Below are 17,227 nucleotides of genomic sequence, written 5' to 3'. Positions count from 1 at the left end.
GGGTTTTTTCGCCCGTACCGTGTGGCTTGTGGGAGCTTAGTTCGCCAACCAGGGATTGAACCCAGGCCCTCAGCAGTGAAAGCACAGAGTCTAATCACAGTCTAATTCCCTGGACTGCCAGGGAATTCCCAAAAGGTCCAGGTTTTAATGTCTCAGATGCTTAGGGTTAAAAATGAAGCCTGCGACCACAAGGCCAGTCAGTGACTCACAGGATCAATCATGAGAATGACGGGAATATGGGAGAAAATGCTGGGGGAAAGCGTGGTGCCCGCAGGCCCCACATCCATCTGCCTGCTGTCCCCCCTCTGCAGGCTCCCCATGTGCTTCGTCTGTTGGAGGTTCTCTCCTCCTCCCCCTTCACCCAAACTCCTACTCAGCGCTTCATTCCCAGCTTGCCTGTCCCATCTTCACGCCTTCCCTGCCCTTGGCTCCGGCTGGACCCCTGCTCATGCTGCTGTCCAGCGGCGCCCGCGGACAAGGGCCTGCTTCGTGCTCCTCTTCAGTCCACTAGAGAGGTGGCCCTGGGGAAAGACCTGGGGGTGGCATTGAGATCATGCTGGCTCGTTCCCCCGTCCCGCTGGCCCTTTGCCATTCTCTCCTTGAGTACTGACAGTCCGTGCGGTCTGTGGGCCTTGACACAGGTGACTGAGACCATTACTTTTTCAAATTGCTCAGTGGAACCTTCTTGCTCTGCGTGCTTAATCCCTTCCACTTACTGCTGGAGTGTCCGGAGAGAGCAGGGACTGTCCCCAGGTCACACAGCTTAGCAGGAGCAGAGCTAGAAACCCAGTCTGCATCCCGGCCTCTTGTCCACCCCCCGGGCCCCCTGTGGAGGGGTGGGAAGCGGGTCTGGGCTTCTCGCTGGAGCCGCAGTCCGGGGAGGACTCGTTCAGGGGAGCGGCTGTGCCACACAGACCCTGCGCACGGGGCCACGCTCCCTTGGCCCCCGGGAGCCGTGGAGCTCAGGGTCTGTTGACACAACGCAAACCGTTTCTCTCTCCAGGGCCCTGAAGTCACCAGAGGCTCCAGAGGCTCGGTCGGAGGAGGAGGTAGACGAGCTGTCCCTCATTGACCACAGTGAGATCATGGCGAGGCTGACGCTCAAGCAAGAGGTGGGCTCCTCACAGGCCTTCACGTGCAGGGTCTGGCCCAGAAGGAGGGTGGGGGGCTTTGAGAAGGGAACCTGGCGGTGTCCCAAACAGAAAGGCCCAAACCGAGTGCTGACCCCCCCTGGTGGCCCTCCTGGGCGGCGGGCTCTGGCATCCCGTTCGTCCTGGCCCCATGCCTGGGCCACCGTGGGTGCTCTAAGACCCTGGGCACATGGGTGACTTCCAGGAGGAAGTGTGCTGTCCCCTTCTCTGACACTTCTGGAGAGTGATCTTGGGCAAGTGACATGTCCTCTCTAAGCCCCAAATGACAGGACTCTGGAGGGTGTTGTGAGAAGGAAATCCACGAGGGTGCTCAGCACGGAGCCTGTGTGTGATAAGCCCTCGCTAGTGCAAGATATTTTTATGTTGTTAATGACAGAATGACCCCAGTGTAGTGTCAGCATGGGAAGCACAGCTAATTAAGAAATTTCAGGCCTGGCCGCCGAGGCTGCCTCCGTCCCATGTCTTGTCAGGAGAGCCTCATGGGTAAACACGGTGCCCAAACCCGGCACAGTAAGAGGAGCTAACCTGAGAGGGCCTCCCGTCTCCCTGCTGCCGAGCGATTCTGGGGACACAGAGGAATGGCTCCCGGTGGTAGCCTTGACCCCTGCCGAGGAGGCGTCCGTGTTCTACACACACGTGGCTAGGCTGCAGCAGAGAGGAAGCAGGAAGGTAGGGCTGGCTCCTCTGCAGAGAGAATGATGTTTCGTGACTCTGGCCAGAAATTTCTTCTGAAAGATCAGGTCCTGGGCGGAGCTGCCCTGTCTTAGCTGGAAATCCAAGACACTTCCAACGTAAAAACCTTGAAGCTTTGGAGAGGCAGGTGCATCTCCAAGAGCTAGAGACACGAGGAAGCTCGCGGGGCGTGGTCTCCTTCGGAATTACAGCGTATGGGGCTGGTGGCTGCAGGCCAGGTTTATGGGTTAAAGCCTCAGTTCGCTCATGTGAAAATAAGACTTTTCCCTTAACTGGCAGGCCACGGTCAGTGCAAGCAACATCGGATATAATTGAGCATCTTTGTGACACTTTTCACTCCTCTAAGAAGGGCTCCTGGAAGAACGTGTGATGTGACAAATGATTCCCTCCACCTGAGGAAGCAGGTTTAGATTTAGGGCAGCTTGCTGCAGTTTTGGGAACATGCGCGTACCTGGAAGTGGTCTGCCGCCTCCACCATCATCCTGGGAAGGGCCGGTGCCGGTCCTGCCTGCCTCCCCGTCGGCTTCCTCCGTCCCCTCTTCCGCCCTGAGCCGTGGGCTGGTGACCAGGGAAAGACTGACTGGAGCCATGCCCCCCTGAGCCAGTGGTGTCCTCAGAGCGCTGTGCCATGCAGTGGGTGGGCTGGATGGGCGCACCTGGCCTCTGCAGCCCGGCCACGCTGCTCCCAGAGTGAGGGAGGGCAGGGCAGAGAGGACCTGGCGTCTCTGCAACACCGTGTCTTTGTCATCTCGTCCCTGCTTGTGGCTCCCTAAACGGACTTTCTTACAGCTGCATTCTGCTTCACGCCCTCCTTTGCTGTGGTTTTGCAGGGCGACGACGGACCAGACGTCCGGGGAGGATCTGGTGACATCCTACTGGTCCACGCTACTGAGACGGACAGGAAAGGTATGGCAGCGCCGGCCGCGGTGGCCTCTGTGCCAGAGCTCCCTGGAGGGGGCTGGTCCCTCTGAACCGAGACATTGCTCGGCTCCACTGCCCTGCCCTCTCCTCTCCTCCAGCCCTGAGCCGGTCAGAACAGCAGTCCTGGTGCTGCTGGGTCACCGTAGGGAGTGCCCACATGGGGGACAGGTGACCCGCATTCAGAGCCAGACCCTCCGCTTCCCAACCCCCTCAGAGTGTGTCCTCTGGTGGTGCAGGGTAGTGAGGACCCCAGGATCATCAAGGGGGCAAGTTTCAGGTGCAGAGTCCGGCACCTGGTAGGTGCTCCACAGACGGTACCTTGAGTAGCGACACGTCCAACGATAGTGCTAAGATTACGTTGATGTGCGGGTAGCTTTTTACGCTTTTCCTTATATTTTGCCCATTATATTATTCCAGACCGCTGGATTGGGTTTCCTTTATTACCCTCTGGGAGCTTCCTGGGGCAGAGGTTCGGTCAGGAGCATCCAGTCTTCCAGCAGCGTTCCCTGCACAGGACAGGGTTCCCCACTCTCAGCGCAGAGACACCCCTTCACGTCCTGATCCTTCGAGAGGGCTGGAAAAGCAGGGCCTGTTTTCTGTTGGGTGGACTCTGCTGGCAGAGGAGCTGTCTTTCCAAGTTGTGTTCTGGAAGGAGGAGGAAAAGGAGGGGCTGGAAGGCCGGTGCCCGTGACCTTGGTCAGGCGGGAGGGGCCTGCAGTGCACACACCCCGCAGCTGGGCCCGGCCTCTCCCCGCACACACACTTCCTTTTTACGTTTTTTAAATTATTAAAAAGATGATGGAACAGCAATGTTAAAGTAAGGTGTGTAGGAATTAAAACACCCCCGTCATGAAACCCTAACCCACCAATTTCATTTCTGTAAACAACCTGGTCCCTATGTTTTTACAGCAGATAATCCCAAAGTATGTTACACAGATGATTCTGGGAATTTTTAAATTATGAAAGTAGTACAAAAATAATTGTTTGCATTGCTGAAAATTTGAAAAATAGAAGAAATGGCTCCCACAAACTCACCACAGCCACGCTTTTGCCCTCCGGGTTTCTTCTGACCCGGGAAGAGTGCGGTCCTGGAGACTCTGAGTTTGAATCCTGGCCGTGCGTTCTCAGGCTGGGCCACTGCTGGGCACGTCCCTTCTCGGCCTCAGCTGACTCAGCTTTGTGGAGAGGTTCAAAGTGCCCAGTGGGTGTGAAGACTGAGTGAGTTGGCGCATAGGAATTACTCAGGGAGTATCTGTTTACATCCCCCAGGAACAGCCCCTGCTCTGCCTTCAGTAAACCCTCCGTGCCGGACAGGTCAGAGCTCCATCCTCAGCCTGGCATGAGAAACAGCTCTCATTTTTGTCCAGTAGTGAAAGGCTGAAGTGGGAGCTGGCCCCAGTTCTCAGCCCTGAGCAGTAAACTGCTGATCTGCCAGGTGCAGCCGGCTGCGGCCAAGGCCAGAGGGAGCCCTGTAGGCAGGGCAACCCGAGGACCTTCCAGTCGGTGCCGACCGTGCCTGGGAGAGGAGGCTCTGCTGCCCGCTGGGGCTTCCGCTCGGTTTTATCAATGGAAAGATTTTGAGGCTCCAATCATTTGTCCCTGGGATGGGCGGTTGAGGTAGAGGCCCTGGGCCACACGGCAAGCTCCTTGGGCAGGTGGCTTCCTGCAGACCAGAGACCACACCAGTGGCTCGGAGACCCCGTGGCTCAGGGGGTGCAGCCTTGGACCCCTTCTTCCAGTGGGCCTTGCCCTCCCCTGGACCCATCTCTGCTTCCTTGCCCCTCTTTGAACAGAAGCCCAAATTTGACAGTGAGCTAGGTGGGCTTGGGGTCCAGGAAGGAGCCTGAGCCCAGCACTGCTGGCCCCCTGCTGCAACTCCTGTCCGTGAGCTTCCCTCACGGCACCGCTCCGCCAGCCGGGTCACCCGAGCACGCCCCAGATGCAGGCTCCGGTGTTTCTTTTCCTCTCGTTGTCCAGGGGGTGAGCAGCAGGGGCGGGGACAGGGGCCAGGGCTCTGCAGGGCTGGGCTGCCCAGCCGGAGAAGCGGGGTCCTTGACGTTCCTCCACCCGATGAGTTGTGGGAGGAATGAGAGAAGACGGGGGAAAGTGGTCTGTGTCCAGAAAAGAACATTTAAATAATGTGTGTGCATGTGCTCAGCTTCACGGTGAGGACCACAGACTTTGGAGCCGAATCAGGACTCGAACCTCAGCTCCAGCACAGACTAACTCTGAAGTTCACAAGCCTGACCAGGTCATTTGTCTCCAGCAGGGACCTGCGTTTAAAACACGCCCTCTCTTTTTTCCTTAGTGTCGGAGACTGCATAGTGGGGAGGGTGTGTCATAGCCATAAATAAATGGGTCTGTTGTGAATGTGGAAAGGTTGGGAATCCCTGGCTAGAACCAGCCCCTCCAAAGGGAAGGAGAGGCGTTGGGTGGGGAGCTGCCAGCCCTAATCCCACGTGACTTCCAGGCTGGGCTCCTCCCAGTGGGCCCTGCCCTCCCCTGACACCAGAGCCTGCACTCCTGAGTGTCCAGCAGCATGCCAGGCTGAGCCCCTTCGGCCTTTTCTTAGGTCTCTCACTACGTGGAAATTCCCAAGATTTTTGTTCCTGGGCCCTGCCACCTAAAGTGTTACCTATGATTTAGCTTCAGAGTCCTGCTGATGAGTTTGAATTGTATTCTCTATGCCCATGATGATTAAGACTCTGTGAATCGTCGTCTTCCGGCAAACAAGAAGCTCTCAGTGTGTAATCAGAGGTGGCATGTACTTGCAGCAGGTGTACTGCCTGTCTGTGCCCTGCGCCAGTGGCAGGCCTCACTAATCAACTGCTCTTCCCTCCAGATCTGGTGTTGTACTGTGAGGCCTTCTTGACCACTTACAGGACCTTCATCACCCCTGAGGAGCTCATCAAGAAGCTGCAGTACAGATATCCTTGCCTGTGCCTCAGCCCTGGCGCCACACCTCTCACTGCACAGAGCCTCCTGGAGCCAGGAGAGGGGGCTTCGTGCCCACACAGCCCTCGCGCAGGGAGCTGCGGGCAGGAGTGATGGAGGTGCTCCGCCCAGCTCCGCCGTGGCCCAGCTTTGGGACCTCAGGCAAGGCTTCTCTGAGCCTCGTCCCTCGTCTGTAAAAGGGCTGAGTGACGTTATAGGAAGTGCCTGGAACACAGGGTGCTGCCAAATGGCAGTTGTGATCACTGGGTGATGCTGGGAAAGAATGAGAAAGAACTGGCCCACGCTGAGAGGTGGGGGGGTGTGCGGGCCCCTGCGGAGACCCAGGGCACTGGCATCTGCAGCTTTGCGGAGCTGAGCCCCAGGGCATTAGGGGTGATGGGTACGAAGTGCGCAGGGTTTGAGGGAATCAGGACTCCAGAGAACAACCTCAGGGGCAGGCACGGCCACTCCCCCAGGTGGCAGACCCAGCAGTGGACGGAAACTCCACGTCCACAGCACAGTCGCCTCCGGCCCCTCGACCACATCTACCCCACGGGCTCACCCTTTCAGATACGACTCCCCACAGCAGTGGCCAGGGAAGATCCCGAGGCCTGGAGGGACACACTTCCATTGCCTCTTTCTCGGGTCCAAACCTGCCCATCCTGCCAAGGCTAAGGAGCTGCTGTTCCAGCCCAGGGTCCCTGCTCTCAGCCTCCTCCTGCGTCACAGCCCGTGACTGCCATCTGCTGGACAGCCGCTGTCCCTTGGGGCAGAAGTCCTGAGTCCTCCCAGCTCTCCCACCGCCTCCCGTGTGCCCGAGCCTCCTCTGCCTCCTGCCCTCCTCTATCCCCTGGCCCCCCCCCCATGTGCAGAGACTTCATTCCCTCCCGCCTCACACCTTCAGTGGCTCAGCGGCCTGGGTCAGCGAATGATAGTAACTCACACTTGCTGAGAACGTCCTGGTGTCGGTTATGATGCTGAGCGATTGCATGGGTAATCTCGCTCCGCTATACCATTTTATACACACATCACTACCATTTGTTATGTGGCACCATGATATTATTTCCTACTGTGTAATTAAGGAAACTGAAGTTCAGAGAGGTTAAGTGACCCGTCTGGCAGCTTGGAGGGAGAGTGCCCCCCAGGCCTCTCTGACTCGGCACCTCAGCATCTGCCCTGCTTGGCGCTTCAGGCATGTTAACGGGCGTGTTGCAGCATTGAGATCCTGGGCGCAGCTGGCCAGTGGGTCCTGTGTGCTGCCGGCCCTCGGCGCTGTCCCTGGTGCATGGCTCCTTCCAGAGAGCAGGCGGTATGGAGCCATAGAAGTGTCTGGAGGCTTGGTGAACACGAGGGCAGCGAGAAGTCATGACCCTCAAGGTGGAACCCACGGCCTCAGGGAGGAAGTAGCCAGGTGTTTGAAGGGCAGATGTGCAGGCAGCCTCTGAAGCTGTGGAAGGGTGATGGGAACTCGTGACGAGAGCGGAGGGAGACCCCTGTAGGGGGCTGTGCGCCTTCCCCAAGGACCCGGGGATTTTAGGGCAAGTGCTTTCTGACCACCTTTCTCTGCCTGAGCTCAGCGATGCAGCCTTCAGCGTTTCAGCGGTCACAGGAACCTTGGGTTGATCCCAACAGAGAGGCAAGCCTGGGAGCGCAGGGAGACGGTTCTGCAGGCAGGAGAGGGTGGTGGTCGAGAACAGTCCTCGGGGTCAGAGAGGTCTGGGCTGAACCTCACTTTGCAGCTCTGCCACCCCGCACAGGTCCTCTGCCCTCCCCATGCCCTTGTTCCCAGGGTTCGCTCAGGGAAGGGGGGCTGGAGGAGGGCGGCCCTCCCACTCACTTCTCCGTCCCTACCTGTGAGGATGGTTGTTTCTTTAACCTGCGCCCACGTACGAGAAGTTCTCTCCTTTTGCTGACACATTCAAGAAGCGCGTCAGCAAGAACACGTTCTTCGTGCTGGTACGGGTGGTGGACGAGCTCTGGTGAGTCCTTCCGCCCGGGGGATGGTGGCCGGGGGTACCCAGCAGGCCGTGGGCATCTCGGGGTCCCTGCCGGGGCACAGGCTTCCCCGCAGAGATCTGGGCCTCCTGTCACATTTCACCTGCATCTCCTGGGCTCTGTGTCCACAGAGCCCTGCCCAAGGCCCTGGACAGGGCTCATTCCTCCCTGCTTTAACATGACCCCTGGGGAGAATGACTTGTCCCCTCAGACCCGCCCTGGCCCGGCCCAGCCCTGATTTCCTTGTGGGGGCCATCCCTCTGGTATGTGGCTTAGACCTTGGCTGCCCTCCTCATCTTTCCACGGTCCCCTGACTGAGTGGCATTTGCCATTTCCAGTCATTTAACAAACACAATGCACAAGGTCCCTTTCCTAGGTCTAGAGAGCCCTTGGTAAGGAAGCCACCCAGGCCCCGCCCTCAATGTGTTTACCTTCTGCTGGGGGGTGGCCTTAGTGATTACGGGGTGGGGCTGTGAAATACTGCGTGTTTATAGAACACTGTGCAGGGGCGTCCTAGGGCTGTCTGGTCTGTGGAGCCCAGACCTCGCCATGATTCATCACCCCCGTGGGATCAGGAGCTCCCCTGGGGCAGGATTTGTCTCCATAGCCCAGGCCGCAGCATGGTCCCTGGTGCTTATCCAGTGCCAGCGACCATCTGCTGAGAGAATGGCAGTTATTTGTTACCAGTGGGACCACTCCTGGCACTCTGTAGGATGCAGACAGCCATCCCAAGACCTTCTCTGGCTCTCTTCCCACGAGAGGTTTCCCAGCTCTGCTGGTGGGTGTCTCAGGTGTCTTGAGGGGGTTCTGGACCCGGTGGCAGCAGCCCTCTTCTTATGCTTGCGTCCCTGCCCCTCACTGCATGGCGCTTGGCCCTTCAGCCTAGTGGAGTTGACGGAGGAGATCTTGAAGCTGCTGATGGAGCTGGTCTTCCGCCTGGTGTGCAGCGGGGAGCTCAGTCTGGCCCGTGTGCTCCGGAAGAACATCCTGGACAAGGCGGAGCAGAGGAGGCTGCTCAGGTGTGCCGACTCCGACCAGCCCCTGGCGGCCAGGGGCGTGGCAGCCAGGTGCGCCGCCCGCCGTCGTCCCGGGCTTCTCCGGGCCCTGCCTCTGCCGAGGGCTGTACCGGCAGCTGTCGCTCCATTCCATTTCCTTCAGTGCCCCCCTCCCCGCCCCCAGCCTCACCGCCTCACCTCCCGGTCCTGCCCGGGCCCTGTGACGAGGTGCCTCAGGGACAGCCCAGGGGTTCCCCCGGGGCTGGGCCGCTTCTCCAGGGTTACGTTGTATGACTGATCACCGCTTTAGTAGGAAGTGGGGCAGCAGGGCGTGTAGGGGCTTACCAGGACAGGGGACAGGAATGCCTTTCAGGCTGTGGTCAGCACTTCATTCTCTTCCCGGCGCTAACGTGGCAACTTAATTCTAGCCGCCCCCTGTGCCATCCTGACTGTTCCTGAGAACCTGTGTATAGGTTCCGCCTGTGTAGAGGTTCCACTGGCCCTCTCCCGAGGCCGTGGAGGTTTGTTGATTTATCACCTCTTTGTTGGTGTCTCAGCTCCAATCACATGGCACCGTCTTTGTTCCCACTGGGCCCTGAAGTGGGGTCGGGCTGTGCGTTCTCAGGCAGCTGGGCTCACGGGCTCGCGAGTGGAGCCACCGAGCCTGCCGGGCAGAGGCAGGGAGGAAGGCAGGCCCCGTGGTCCCAGGGAGACGAGTGCAGGCTGGTCCTGACCCGCCCCCGCCCCCGCCCCGCTGCGTGGCCTCCGTGCTGCTGTGAAGCAAGTCGTGTTCCCTCAGCTCTGAGGCCTGAAGTGCGGCCCCCACCCAGCCCCCGCCGTCCCGTCCACTGACCACTCATCTCGTGCCTCTGTCTTCCAGGCCCGGGACCTTGCATGACTTTCACAGCCATGAGATAGCCGAGCAGCTGACACTGCTAGATGCCGAGCTCTTTTATAAGATAGAGGTATGGGCACGCGTGGGGCTGGGGGAGGGCTGTGCCCGGCCCCGGTGAGCGCTGCTGCTTGTCGCCGAGTGAGAGAAGCCACCGCGTCACAGCAGAGCCAGAGGGCCCAGGCTCTATCCGGTCTACCTGCTTTTTCAGATTCCTGAGGTTTTGCTTTGGGCAAAAGAGCAGAACGAGGAGAAGAGCCCCAACTTGACCCAGTTCACGGAGCACTTCAACAACATGTCCTACTGGTAAGAAGGGGCCTCAGTGCAAAGCACTTCTGGATGGGGGCCTGTGTGTCCTTCGCAGAGAGCGCCCACGGCAAGGAGAAAGAGGTGCCCTTTCATTCCTCCCAGCTCCGTCTGGGGCCCTGTGGGCATTCGTTGTGAACCAGAGACAGGACAAGGGCAGGGACAGGACAGGGCGTCCTTGCACGTTGGAAGGGGCCACCTGGGGGGCGGGTTGAGGAGGACTCAGCCGGGATTTATTAGTAATGTCTGTCTGCCATCGCTGGCGGCAGGGGAGCAGGTGTTAAACTTGCCATCCTGCACTGGCCGTTGCCAGCCTCCCCACTGCCAGGTGGCCTCAGGACTGAGCCTCACGCTGACTCTGCCTGAAAGAGAAGTAGAGCAAAGGAGTGGCTGTACTAACACTTTTATTTAGCCTTCAATTCTTAAAGCAAAGTGAAGCCCAAAAGTGCATTTATGTTGTAACATACAGCAGAACTGTTGACTCTGACAGATGATGCGACTCAAGGGTGTCCACGGCCTCTCGGCCTCAGTAGAGGATGGTTGGGTGTGGCGGCCAAGCAGTCTCATACTGACCCCGGACACACACACAATCCATCCCCACCACCAGGGAAACGTCTGTTTTGTAAGTGCTCTAGGGACTGCTCTTTGGAGGAGAATTGGGTCCTCTCCCCCTTGCGCTGCTTCTCTCTGCACCACAGGAAGCGCTTCACTCATCAGCAACACGTGCTCAGCGTAGCAGCCCGGCAGAGGACGAGGTGGTTTCCAGGGCAGACAAGCCATGCAGCCCTGAGCACGGCCTCCAGCCCCGCCCCTTGCTGGGCCCGGGGGCTCCAGACACCCCCCCTGGGGCCTGCCTGGGAGGAGATGTGGGTGGAGCCCCTTCAGAGCCCCGGTGCTCAAGGTGGACTCGGTGCCGGTGCCCTTTAATGGGTCAGAAGAGGGGCACGTCCTCTGGGTGACGGGCGGTGGTCCCTGTGAAAGCACAGGGGGTCGAGGCCACCGTGAGGTCCTCGTGCAAGGCTGGCCTTTGGCTTTGGTTGCTGCTAAGTTTCTGAGAGGTGCCCTCCCTCGTGGCCAGCAAGGTGGCCTCTTAGCCCACACGCCCACTCGTCTCTGAGCTAATCCTGAGGCCACTCACTGAGCGTTTCCAGCCGCCGTGGTGCTCAGGCTCAGCGCTCGCCGGGAGCGCGTCCATCCGCACAGTCAGAGGTCCCAGCCGCTGGATCTCTCTGTGGCCTCTTACCTACCCCTGGGATGCCATGAGCTCCTTCAGAGCAGAGACAGGGGTACACCTGGTGCCTCGTGAGCCCGGGGTACTCCGTAGGCACGGGCTCCTGGCCAGCTGGTGCAGGTGCCCCCGTCCCATTGCCACCAGGACCAGCCAGAGGCCTGAAGAGAGACGGGTCAGCTCAGCTGTCTCTTTCTCCCCTTGGTCCGTGCAGGGTCCGGTCAATCATCATGTTACAGGAAAAGGCCCAAGACAGGGAACGGCTGCTCTTGAAGTTCATCAAGATCATGAAGGTAACTGTGGGCACCCTCCCCAGAGCCTGCCACAGGAGCCCCTGCCTGCCCACCCGCCCGCCCATCCCTGCCCCCACCCTCTCTCTGCAGCACTTACGGAAGCTGAACAACTTCAACTCCTACCTGGCCATCCTCTCGGCGCTGGACTCGGCCCCCATCCGCAGGCTGGAGTGGCAGAAGCAGACCTCAGAGGTGGGCGGCTGGGAGGGCAGCCGGGAGGGCAGTTGTGGGACGCGAGGCCCGGCTGTGGTGGGACGTGCTCTGCCCCACCCTGCCCTAGTTTCCTGTCTCTAATCTCCAGTCACTGGGCCCTGTGGGGCTTGGTGTTAGTGAGTGCCGGGGTTGTCACGCCACGTCACGTCCTGCTGCCTGTACCGCAGAACCGTGCCTGGGTCCCAGCTTCACCTTCTGCTTCCTGCCCTCGACTCAGGCTTCTAGAGGGGCTCCTTTGGGTGCGGGCCGCACTAGGCATTGGGATGTACTCTGAACAGGCTAGACCCGTTATTAGGTGGAGCTCTTCAGGGCAGGTACTACAGGGAGAAGGATGGGGATGGGGTGCTGAGCAAGCATGTGAACGAGGAGTCTGGGCCAGCCTGGGGGTCAGGGAGGCCCCCTAAGGAGGTGTCGATCACACCATGACCCGAATAGGAGCTTCCTGGGAAGGGAGGGGAGTTCCCATCAGAGGGGACAGAGGCCAGCGTGGCCACATCACTAGGGAGAATGGCTCTGCGTCACAGGGGTCTTGGGGGACCTGGCAAGGAATTGGACCTTTATCTTTGTGTGGGTGCTGTTCCTGGAAGAGAGACAAAGCCCACAGGGCTGAGCGTCGCCTGGGCTACCTGGGGGTCGTCTCATGGGGCAACATAAAGGGACAGTTATGAGACAGTGGTGTATGGAGAAATGGGACATTCACACCAGCTGCTCCAGGAACACATAACAGGCCCTGAGGAGGCAGGGAAGGCTTCCTGGAGGAGGTGACACATCAAGGCGAGAGGCACATAACAGGCAAAAACCCCACCCACGCTGCATGCAGGAGCAGCGAGCTCACCCGCCATCCCTGGTGGACTCCGCCTTGAGGGCGGTGAGGTGCGAAGGCAGGCTGGGGGCCGGGAGTGACATGGTCCAGTGTGTGCTTTTGAGGTTCAGGCGGGCTGCAGCGCTGGGCACAGCCAAGCAGGAGCCCAGCTTGAGGTCCGGCACACGGGGCGCTGGCTGCTCAGAGACGCGGTTCTTTGTCGGCACCGCGGCCCCATGGGCCACTTACCCACGGAAGGCCTGGCCTGGCTCTGGGTTGGTGGGGGGGCGGGGGGCTCGGTGCCCCAGCGTCGGCGCCGTGCTCAGGGACTGCGCCTCCCTCCCGCCAGGGCCTGGCGGAGTACTGCACGCTGATCGACAGCTCGTCCTCCTTCCGCGCCTACCGGGCCGCCCTCTCGGAGGTGGAGCCCCCGTGCATCCCGTACCTGTGAGTGCAGCCTCCCGGCTGGGTGTGCCCCTCGCGTGCTCCGGGGGGGGTACAGTGGGCCCCCGTGGAGAAGCCCTCCCTTAAAGGGTTCCAACCCAGACGTTTGTGCTTCTATTTGAACTTTGAAAATAAAACATGCGCCTTGCTAAACAATTTCAGTGAAAGCGGGGTCCAGCGAAAATGGTTCGGTCCCCCCCTCCCAGGCCTGCTCCTCCTCCTTTCTTCCCCCATCGGCCAGTGGGCTTGTTGAGGCGCACGTGTGGACAGCCGTGCAGCACCTCTCCTCCCCCGCCAGCGGCAGCGTGCTATAGTCCCGCTGTCCTCAAGCTTAGCTGCACGTCACAACCACCGGAGGGCCCTCCGGCCACCCCAGGAACCCTGAGAGTACTTGGCGTGAGGCAGCTCAGGGAGCATGTCCCCAAGTGTGGGCCACGGACTAAATGGGTATCTCGCCAAAAAGAATCCCACGTCACGTAAGCTTGGGAAATAACAGAAAAAACTGAAGCTAAACAGTTTTGTGCGGGACTCACCGGACCCCTTAATATGCTAGTGGACGGTGGGAATCTCCGAGAGAGACAGGAGACAGCGCTGTCCCGGGCTGAGTGTGCGGCGGCACGGCCCTGGCCTCCACGCTCCGAAGCGTAGGTCTTGCAGCCGACGGCCCTGCCGTGCTTCCTAGCCTTCCTGCCCCGGCCGAGCACACCACCCTTCCCCAGCCGGGCTGCTTGGGTGGGCGTGGCTGTGCCCCTCAGGCTGGGCTCCCCCTGTGCAAGAACTGCCCCCACTCGCCATGGGGCTTCGCGCCCTGTTTGATGACAGCGTGTGACCCCCACCCCGCCACTCAAGTTCAGGGTGGTGTCATTCTTTCCTGTTCATCTGTTACTTGTACCGGAGCTCTGCTGGGCTGGGACGGCTGTTGAAGAGGCTCCGTAGCAAGGGGGCCTGAGCCCGCTTTCCAGAGACCAGAACCTGAGTCAGGAATTCACGCCTCCCCTCCCCGCAGACGCGCTTGTGGGTTTGGCAGCTGCTCGGGCTCCGGCTCGCCCATCAACCGACTACCCGCCAGGTCACCCTCCAGAGTCTAACCTGCTTCTCCGTCCTTCCAGGGGGCTCATCCTGCAGGACCTCACCTTCGTTCACCTGGGAAACCCAGACTATATTGACGGGAAGGTGAATTTTTCCAAACGGTGGCAGCAGTTCAACATCCTGGACAGCATGCGGTGCTTCCAGCAGGCGTGAGTGCTGCCGCCCTGAGGGACCGGGCGGGCGGGGTGCACTGAGCAGAGACCCACGGGGATCCAACAGCTTCCAGCGTGGCACAGGGCCTGCACCCAGCGCTGGCCGCCAGCTTGTCCTCCGCGAGCCCTGGCCCTCCTGACTCCAGCGCAGTGGGGTCTCCCTGGGACCTCGTGCAGAGGGGAGCCTGGCTGCGGGGTGCAGCTCACGCTCTGAGCGCCAGCGTCACACGTGGGCGCCCCTGCCCCGTGGGTCTGCTGGGGCGGCACACGTGGCACCTCCAAGGGGTCTTGGGGCTGTTTGGCCCACACTGGCTCTCACTGGCCACCTTCCTCTACCAGGCATTATGACATCCGGAGAAACGACGACATCATAAACTTCTTCAACGACTTCAGTGACCACCTGGCTGAGGAGGCGCTATGGGAACTCTCTCTGAAAATCAAACCCAGGAACATAACACGGAGGAAAACAGACCGGGAAGAGAAGACCTAGGAGCAGGTGCCGCAAGCGAGGAGAACTCGAGAGGCTCAGAGGGCCGCTCCGAGGCCGGCAGGGACTTTGGACCTGTTACGTGGCGGTGGCACGTGTCCTGGCCTCAGAGCCGCCGGGCAGGCGTCCGGAGCCGCAGCAGCTTCCTGCCCCTCCTCCGCAGGAGCAGACCCCCGGCCCGGGGGAGCCAGCGGGCGGTCTCACTGCTGATTTGTGAACTGGGGGTTGGGTTTGGTTTTGGTTTCTGCTTTCGCTCTGTCTTCCGCTCTCCCTCTCTCCCCTCCCCCCAAGCCTGGGAGCAGCGCAGGGACTTCAGCAGCAGCCCAGGAATGGTGGGAATCTTCTGAATCTCCTGAAATGACAGATGAGTAGAGGCCCAAGGACCCTCGGGGCGGGGGCTGCTCTCCCCGTGACCTTCAGTTGGGTGGGCAGAAAGTAGAGGAGACCCGGGGAAGACTCCTTTCACTTTCCATGTCCTACTTTTTAAGTGGAGGATGGTGTGAGCTTCTCACCTGGCCTAGAAGGGTACAGCAGGTGGCCTTTCAGGAGCCCTGGGGCTGGTGCTCCCGTCGCGGTACTGGCCCGCCCTTGCTGGGTCACGAGCAGCAGCCGTGGCTGTCATGTTTTCGCCCCTTCACTTCCTCCGCCCCGTCCCACCGGCCCTCCCCATCCTCTGGCACCGTGGGAGCTGGGAAGCAGCAGCTGGAAAGGAAGGACTTGACCATCCAAGAAACACACTTTATCTGAGCTGGGGCCAGTAGCTCTTGGTGAGTTAATCCAGAGAGAGGGGAGAGGGGAGGGGCATTTCTGTCGGGGGGAGGGCCGGCAGCCCCCTCCTCTGTCGCTTGCCGTGTGCCTTAAACTCCATCTCCTATCCGTCCCGCCCTGCGGGCCCCCCTCCTCCCTTGCGCTGAGCCTGGTGGGCCCAAAGGGGCTCCTCTCTGCTCATCAGACCTTCTGCCAGCCTGACCGGCTCTCAAGTGGGAAGGACAGGGTGTCCCTGCGAGGCCAGGGGCCTGGCGCAGAGGCGCCCCCTGGGGTTGGCGGCCACGGCTCACCTGCCACACGGCAGCGAGGCGCAGCGTCTTCAGGAGCAGGTGCTCTTTCCATCCTCCTCCTTCAGAACCACTCCCGCTGCTGAGGTTGACAATCTGAGGTGAGGTCTGCAGGGGCTCTCCACACCCACTGGCCTCCGTGCCAGCCAGACGTGGGCCTGCGGGCAGGCTGCCATCAGAATCCGGACGGCTGCCCCCAGGCCGCCCGCCTCCTGTTTTGTTCGTTTTACATAATTGAGAGCTCACTTCTCCTGGGTTTGGGACTGGGGCAGGTGAACACCAGGCTCAACTCGGGCTTAGCCCAGTTTAAACAAACAGAACAAAAGAAAAGTAGAAAGCAACATCTGTTAACTGTTTAAAGAAACAGCCACGTCACTTTGAGTCCTTCATGGGTCTTTGAACAGCTTTTATCAAGAAGCTGTTTGTCCTGTGCGCAGAGGGGAGGAAATCTGTGAAATGTCAGTTACGACCCCTCAGGCAGCGATCCTGCGGCAGCGGGCGGAACGCGTCACTTTATTATTTAAAAAGAGTGTGTGTATAGAGTCGCTGGTTATGAACAATATTGTGTGTGGGGTTGGGTTTTAGTTTGTTCCCGCTTTTTTAAGTCCTCTCATTTCAGTCTTTCCCTCCTTCCCACCTTCCTCCTGGCCTGGCCCTGCTCTGCTGCTGCCGCTGTGTGCAGCCGCTGTGTGCTCAGGGCCCACGGGCTGTGTGGACTGCGGTTCCCTGGGGCCTCCCTCCATAGGCGGGCAACTGCCGACGCCGCGCTTCGGGCTCAGCGTCCCAGCCGCGAGCTGAACGGGGCTCGGGGGCTTCACCGTCCCTCAATTCAGAACAGACCCTGCACCCACACCTCCCCTCATTGCTGGGAGCCCTGGCTCTGAGCCGAGGCACTGGGCAGGCAGTGCAGGTGGACAAGGGGCCGGCGTGGCCAGGTGACCCTGCATGAGGATAGCAGGTGCAATGTGTGTTTTAACTTATTGGCTGACAGCCTTCCCCACCTTGACCTCATTGAGACATTCTGGCTCTGGGAGTTGCCAGCCTGGCTGTGGTTTGTCTGTCTCAGGGGCCAGATCAGGTGTACGAATCAGTCTTTACGACAAAGACACCCTCGGGAGGATTCGTTCCCTGCAGAGGCAGTTCTCACCTGCAGGTGTGGGTGGATCAGGGCAAGGGCAGGCACGTGCCAGGGCTGAATTAAACCCCGATTCTGAGCAGCGCCTCCCTCCCACGGCCCCGCGCCTCCCCAGTGTTACATTGTAATATATCCCCGACTAACCTGGCTGATGGTGGCATCTTCCTGCAGACATTTCAAACCTGTAACTTTTATATGAAAGGAAAATAAACACAGATGAAAGCTGTGGCCACCTGTGTACCACATGCCACGTGTGTCAAAGTGACAACTGAGCTGTCTCCTTTCTGTGACCTCCTCGTGGGCTGGGCGCCTGGCAGGTGCAGGGGGTGTTGGGGGGGGGGGTCTTTTGTCCCCATCTCTGTGGTCCCTTCTCTGTTCCCCAGTTTCTCCATCTGGAAGTGGGGGTAATGACAGCTCTACCTTATACAGTCTGTGAAGGCTC

General features: G+C 59.9%; 2 protein-coding genes across 38 annotated transcripts in view; one reads left to right on the top strand and one right to left on the bottom strand.

Moving 5' to 3' along the window:
- RAPGEF1 (Rap guanine nucleotide exchange factor 1) overlaps nt 1-17,053 on the top strand; it is a 139,945-nt gene extending 122,892 nt beyond the window's left edge. For all 12 annotated transcript variants that reach the window (XM_059925887.1, XM_059925882.1, XM_059925886.1 and 9 more), the window contains 12 exons: nt 1,004-1,112; nt 2,675-2,750; nt 5,608-5,692; nt 7,586-7,678; nt 8,576-8,761; nt 9,570-9,654; nt 9,793-9,887; nt 11,330-11,408; nt 11,499-11,600; nt 12,773-12,870; nt 13,977-14,105; nt 14,448-17,053. In XM_059925887.1, the coding sequence (XP_059781870.1) occupies nt 1,004-1,112; nt 2,675-2,750; nt 5,608-5,692; nt 7,586-7,678; nt 8,576-8,761; nt 9,570-9,654; nt 9,793-9,887; nt 11,330-11,408; nt 11,499-11,600; nt 12,773-12,870; nt 13,977-14,105; nt 14,448-14,598 (1,288 nt within the window). In that variant the 3' untranslated portion in view covers nt 14,599-17,053. The remainder of the gene's footprint in view (nt 1-1,003; nt 1,113-2,674; nt 2,751-5,607; nt 5,693-7,585; nt 7,679-8,575; nt 8,762-9,569; nt 9,655-9,792; nt 9,888-11,329; nt 11,409-11,498; nt 11,601-12,772; nt 12,871-13,976; nt 14,106-14,447) is intronic.
- Nucleotides 6,737-17,227, bottom strand: part of PRRT1B (proline rich transmembrane protein 1B) — a 51,500-nt gene continuing 41,009 nt past the window's right edge. For 10 of the 26 annotated variants that reach the window (XR_009503804.1, XR_009503784.1, XR_009503782.1 and 7 more), the window contains 5 exons: nt 11,026-16,973; nt 10,355-10,859; nt 7,551-10,249; nt 7,257-7,363; nt 6,737-7,146 (listed from right to left, as the gene is read on the bottom strand). The gene's annotated coding sequence lies outside the window, so the exon portion shown is untranslated. The remainder of the gene's footprint in view (nt 7,147-7,256; nt 7,364-7,550; nt 10,250-10,354; nt 10,860-11,025; nt 16,974-17,227) is intronic. The other 16 variants (XR_009503783.1, XR_009503792.1, XR_009503793.1 and 13 more) reach the window with 14 other exon arrangements.

This window comes from Balaenoptera ricei, chromosome 6 (assembly GCF_028023285.1).
Source record: "Balaenoptera ricei isolate mBalRic1 chromosome 6, mBalRic1.hap2, whole genome shotgun sequence".
Lineage (NCBI taxonomy): Eukaryota > Metazoa > Chordata > Mammalia > Artiodactyla > Balaenopteridae > Balaenoptera > Balaenoptera ricei.
The sequence above is the reverse complement of the archived record's forward strand: the minus strand, read 5'-3'. Positions and strand labels throughout refer to the sequence as shown.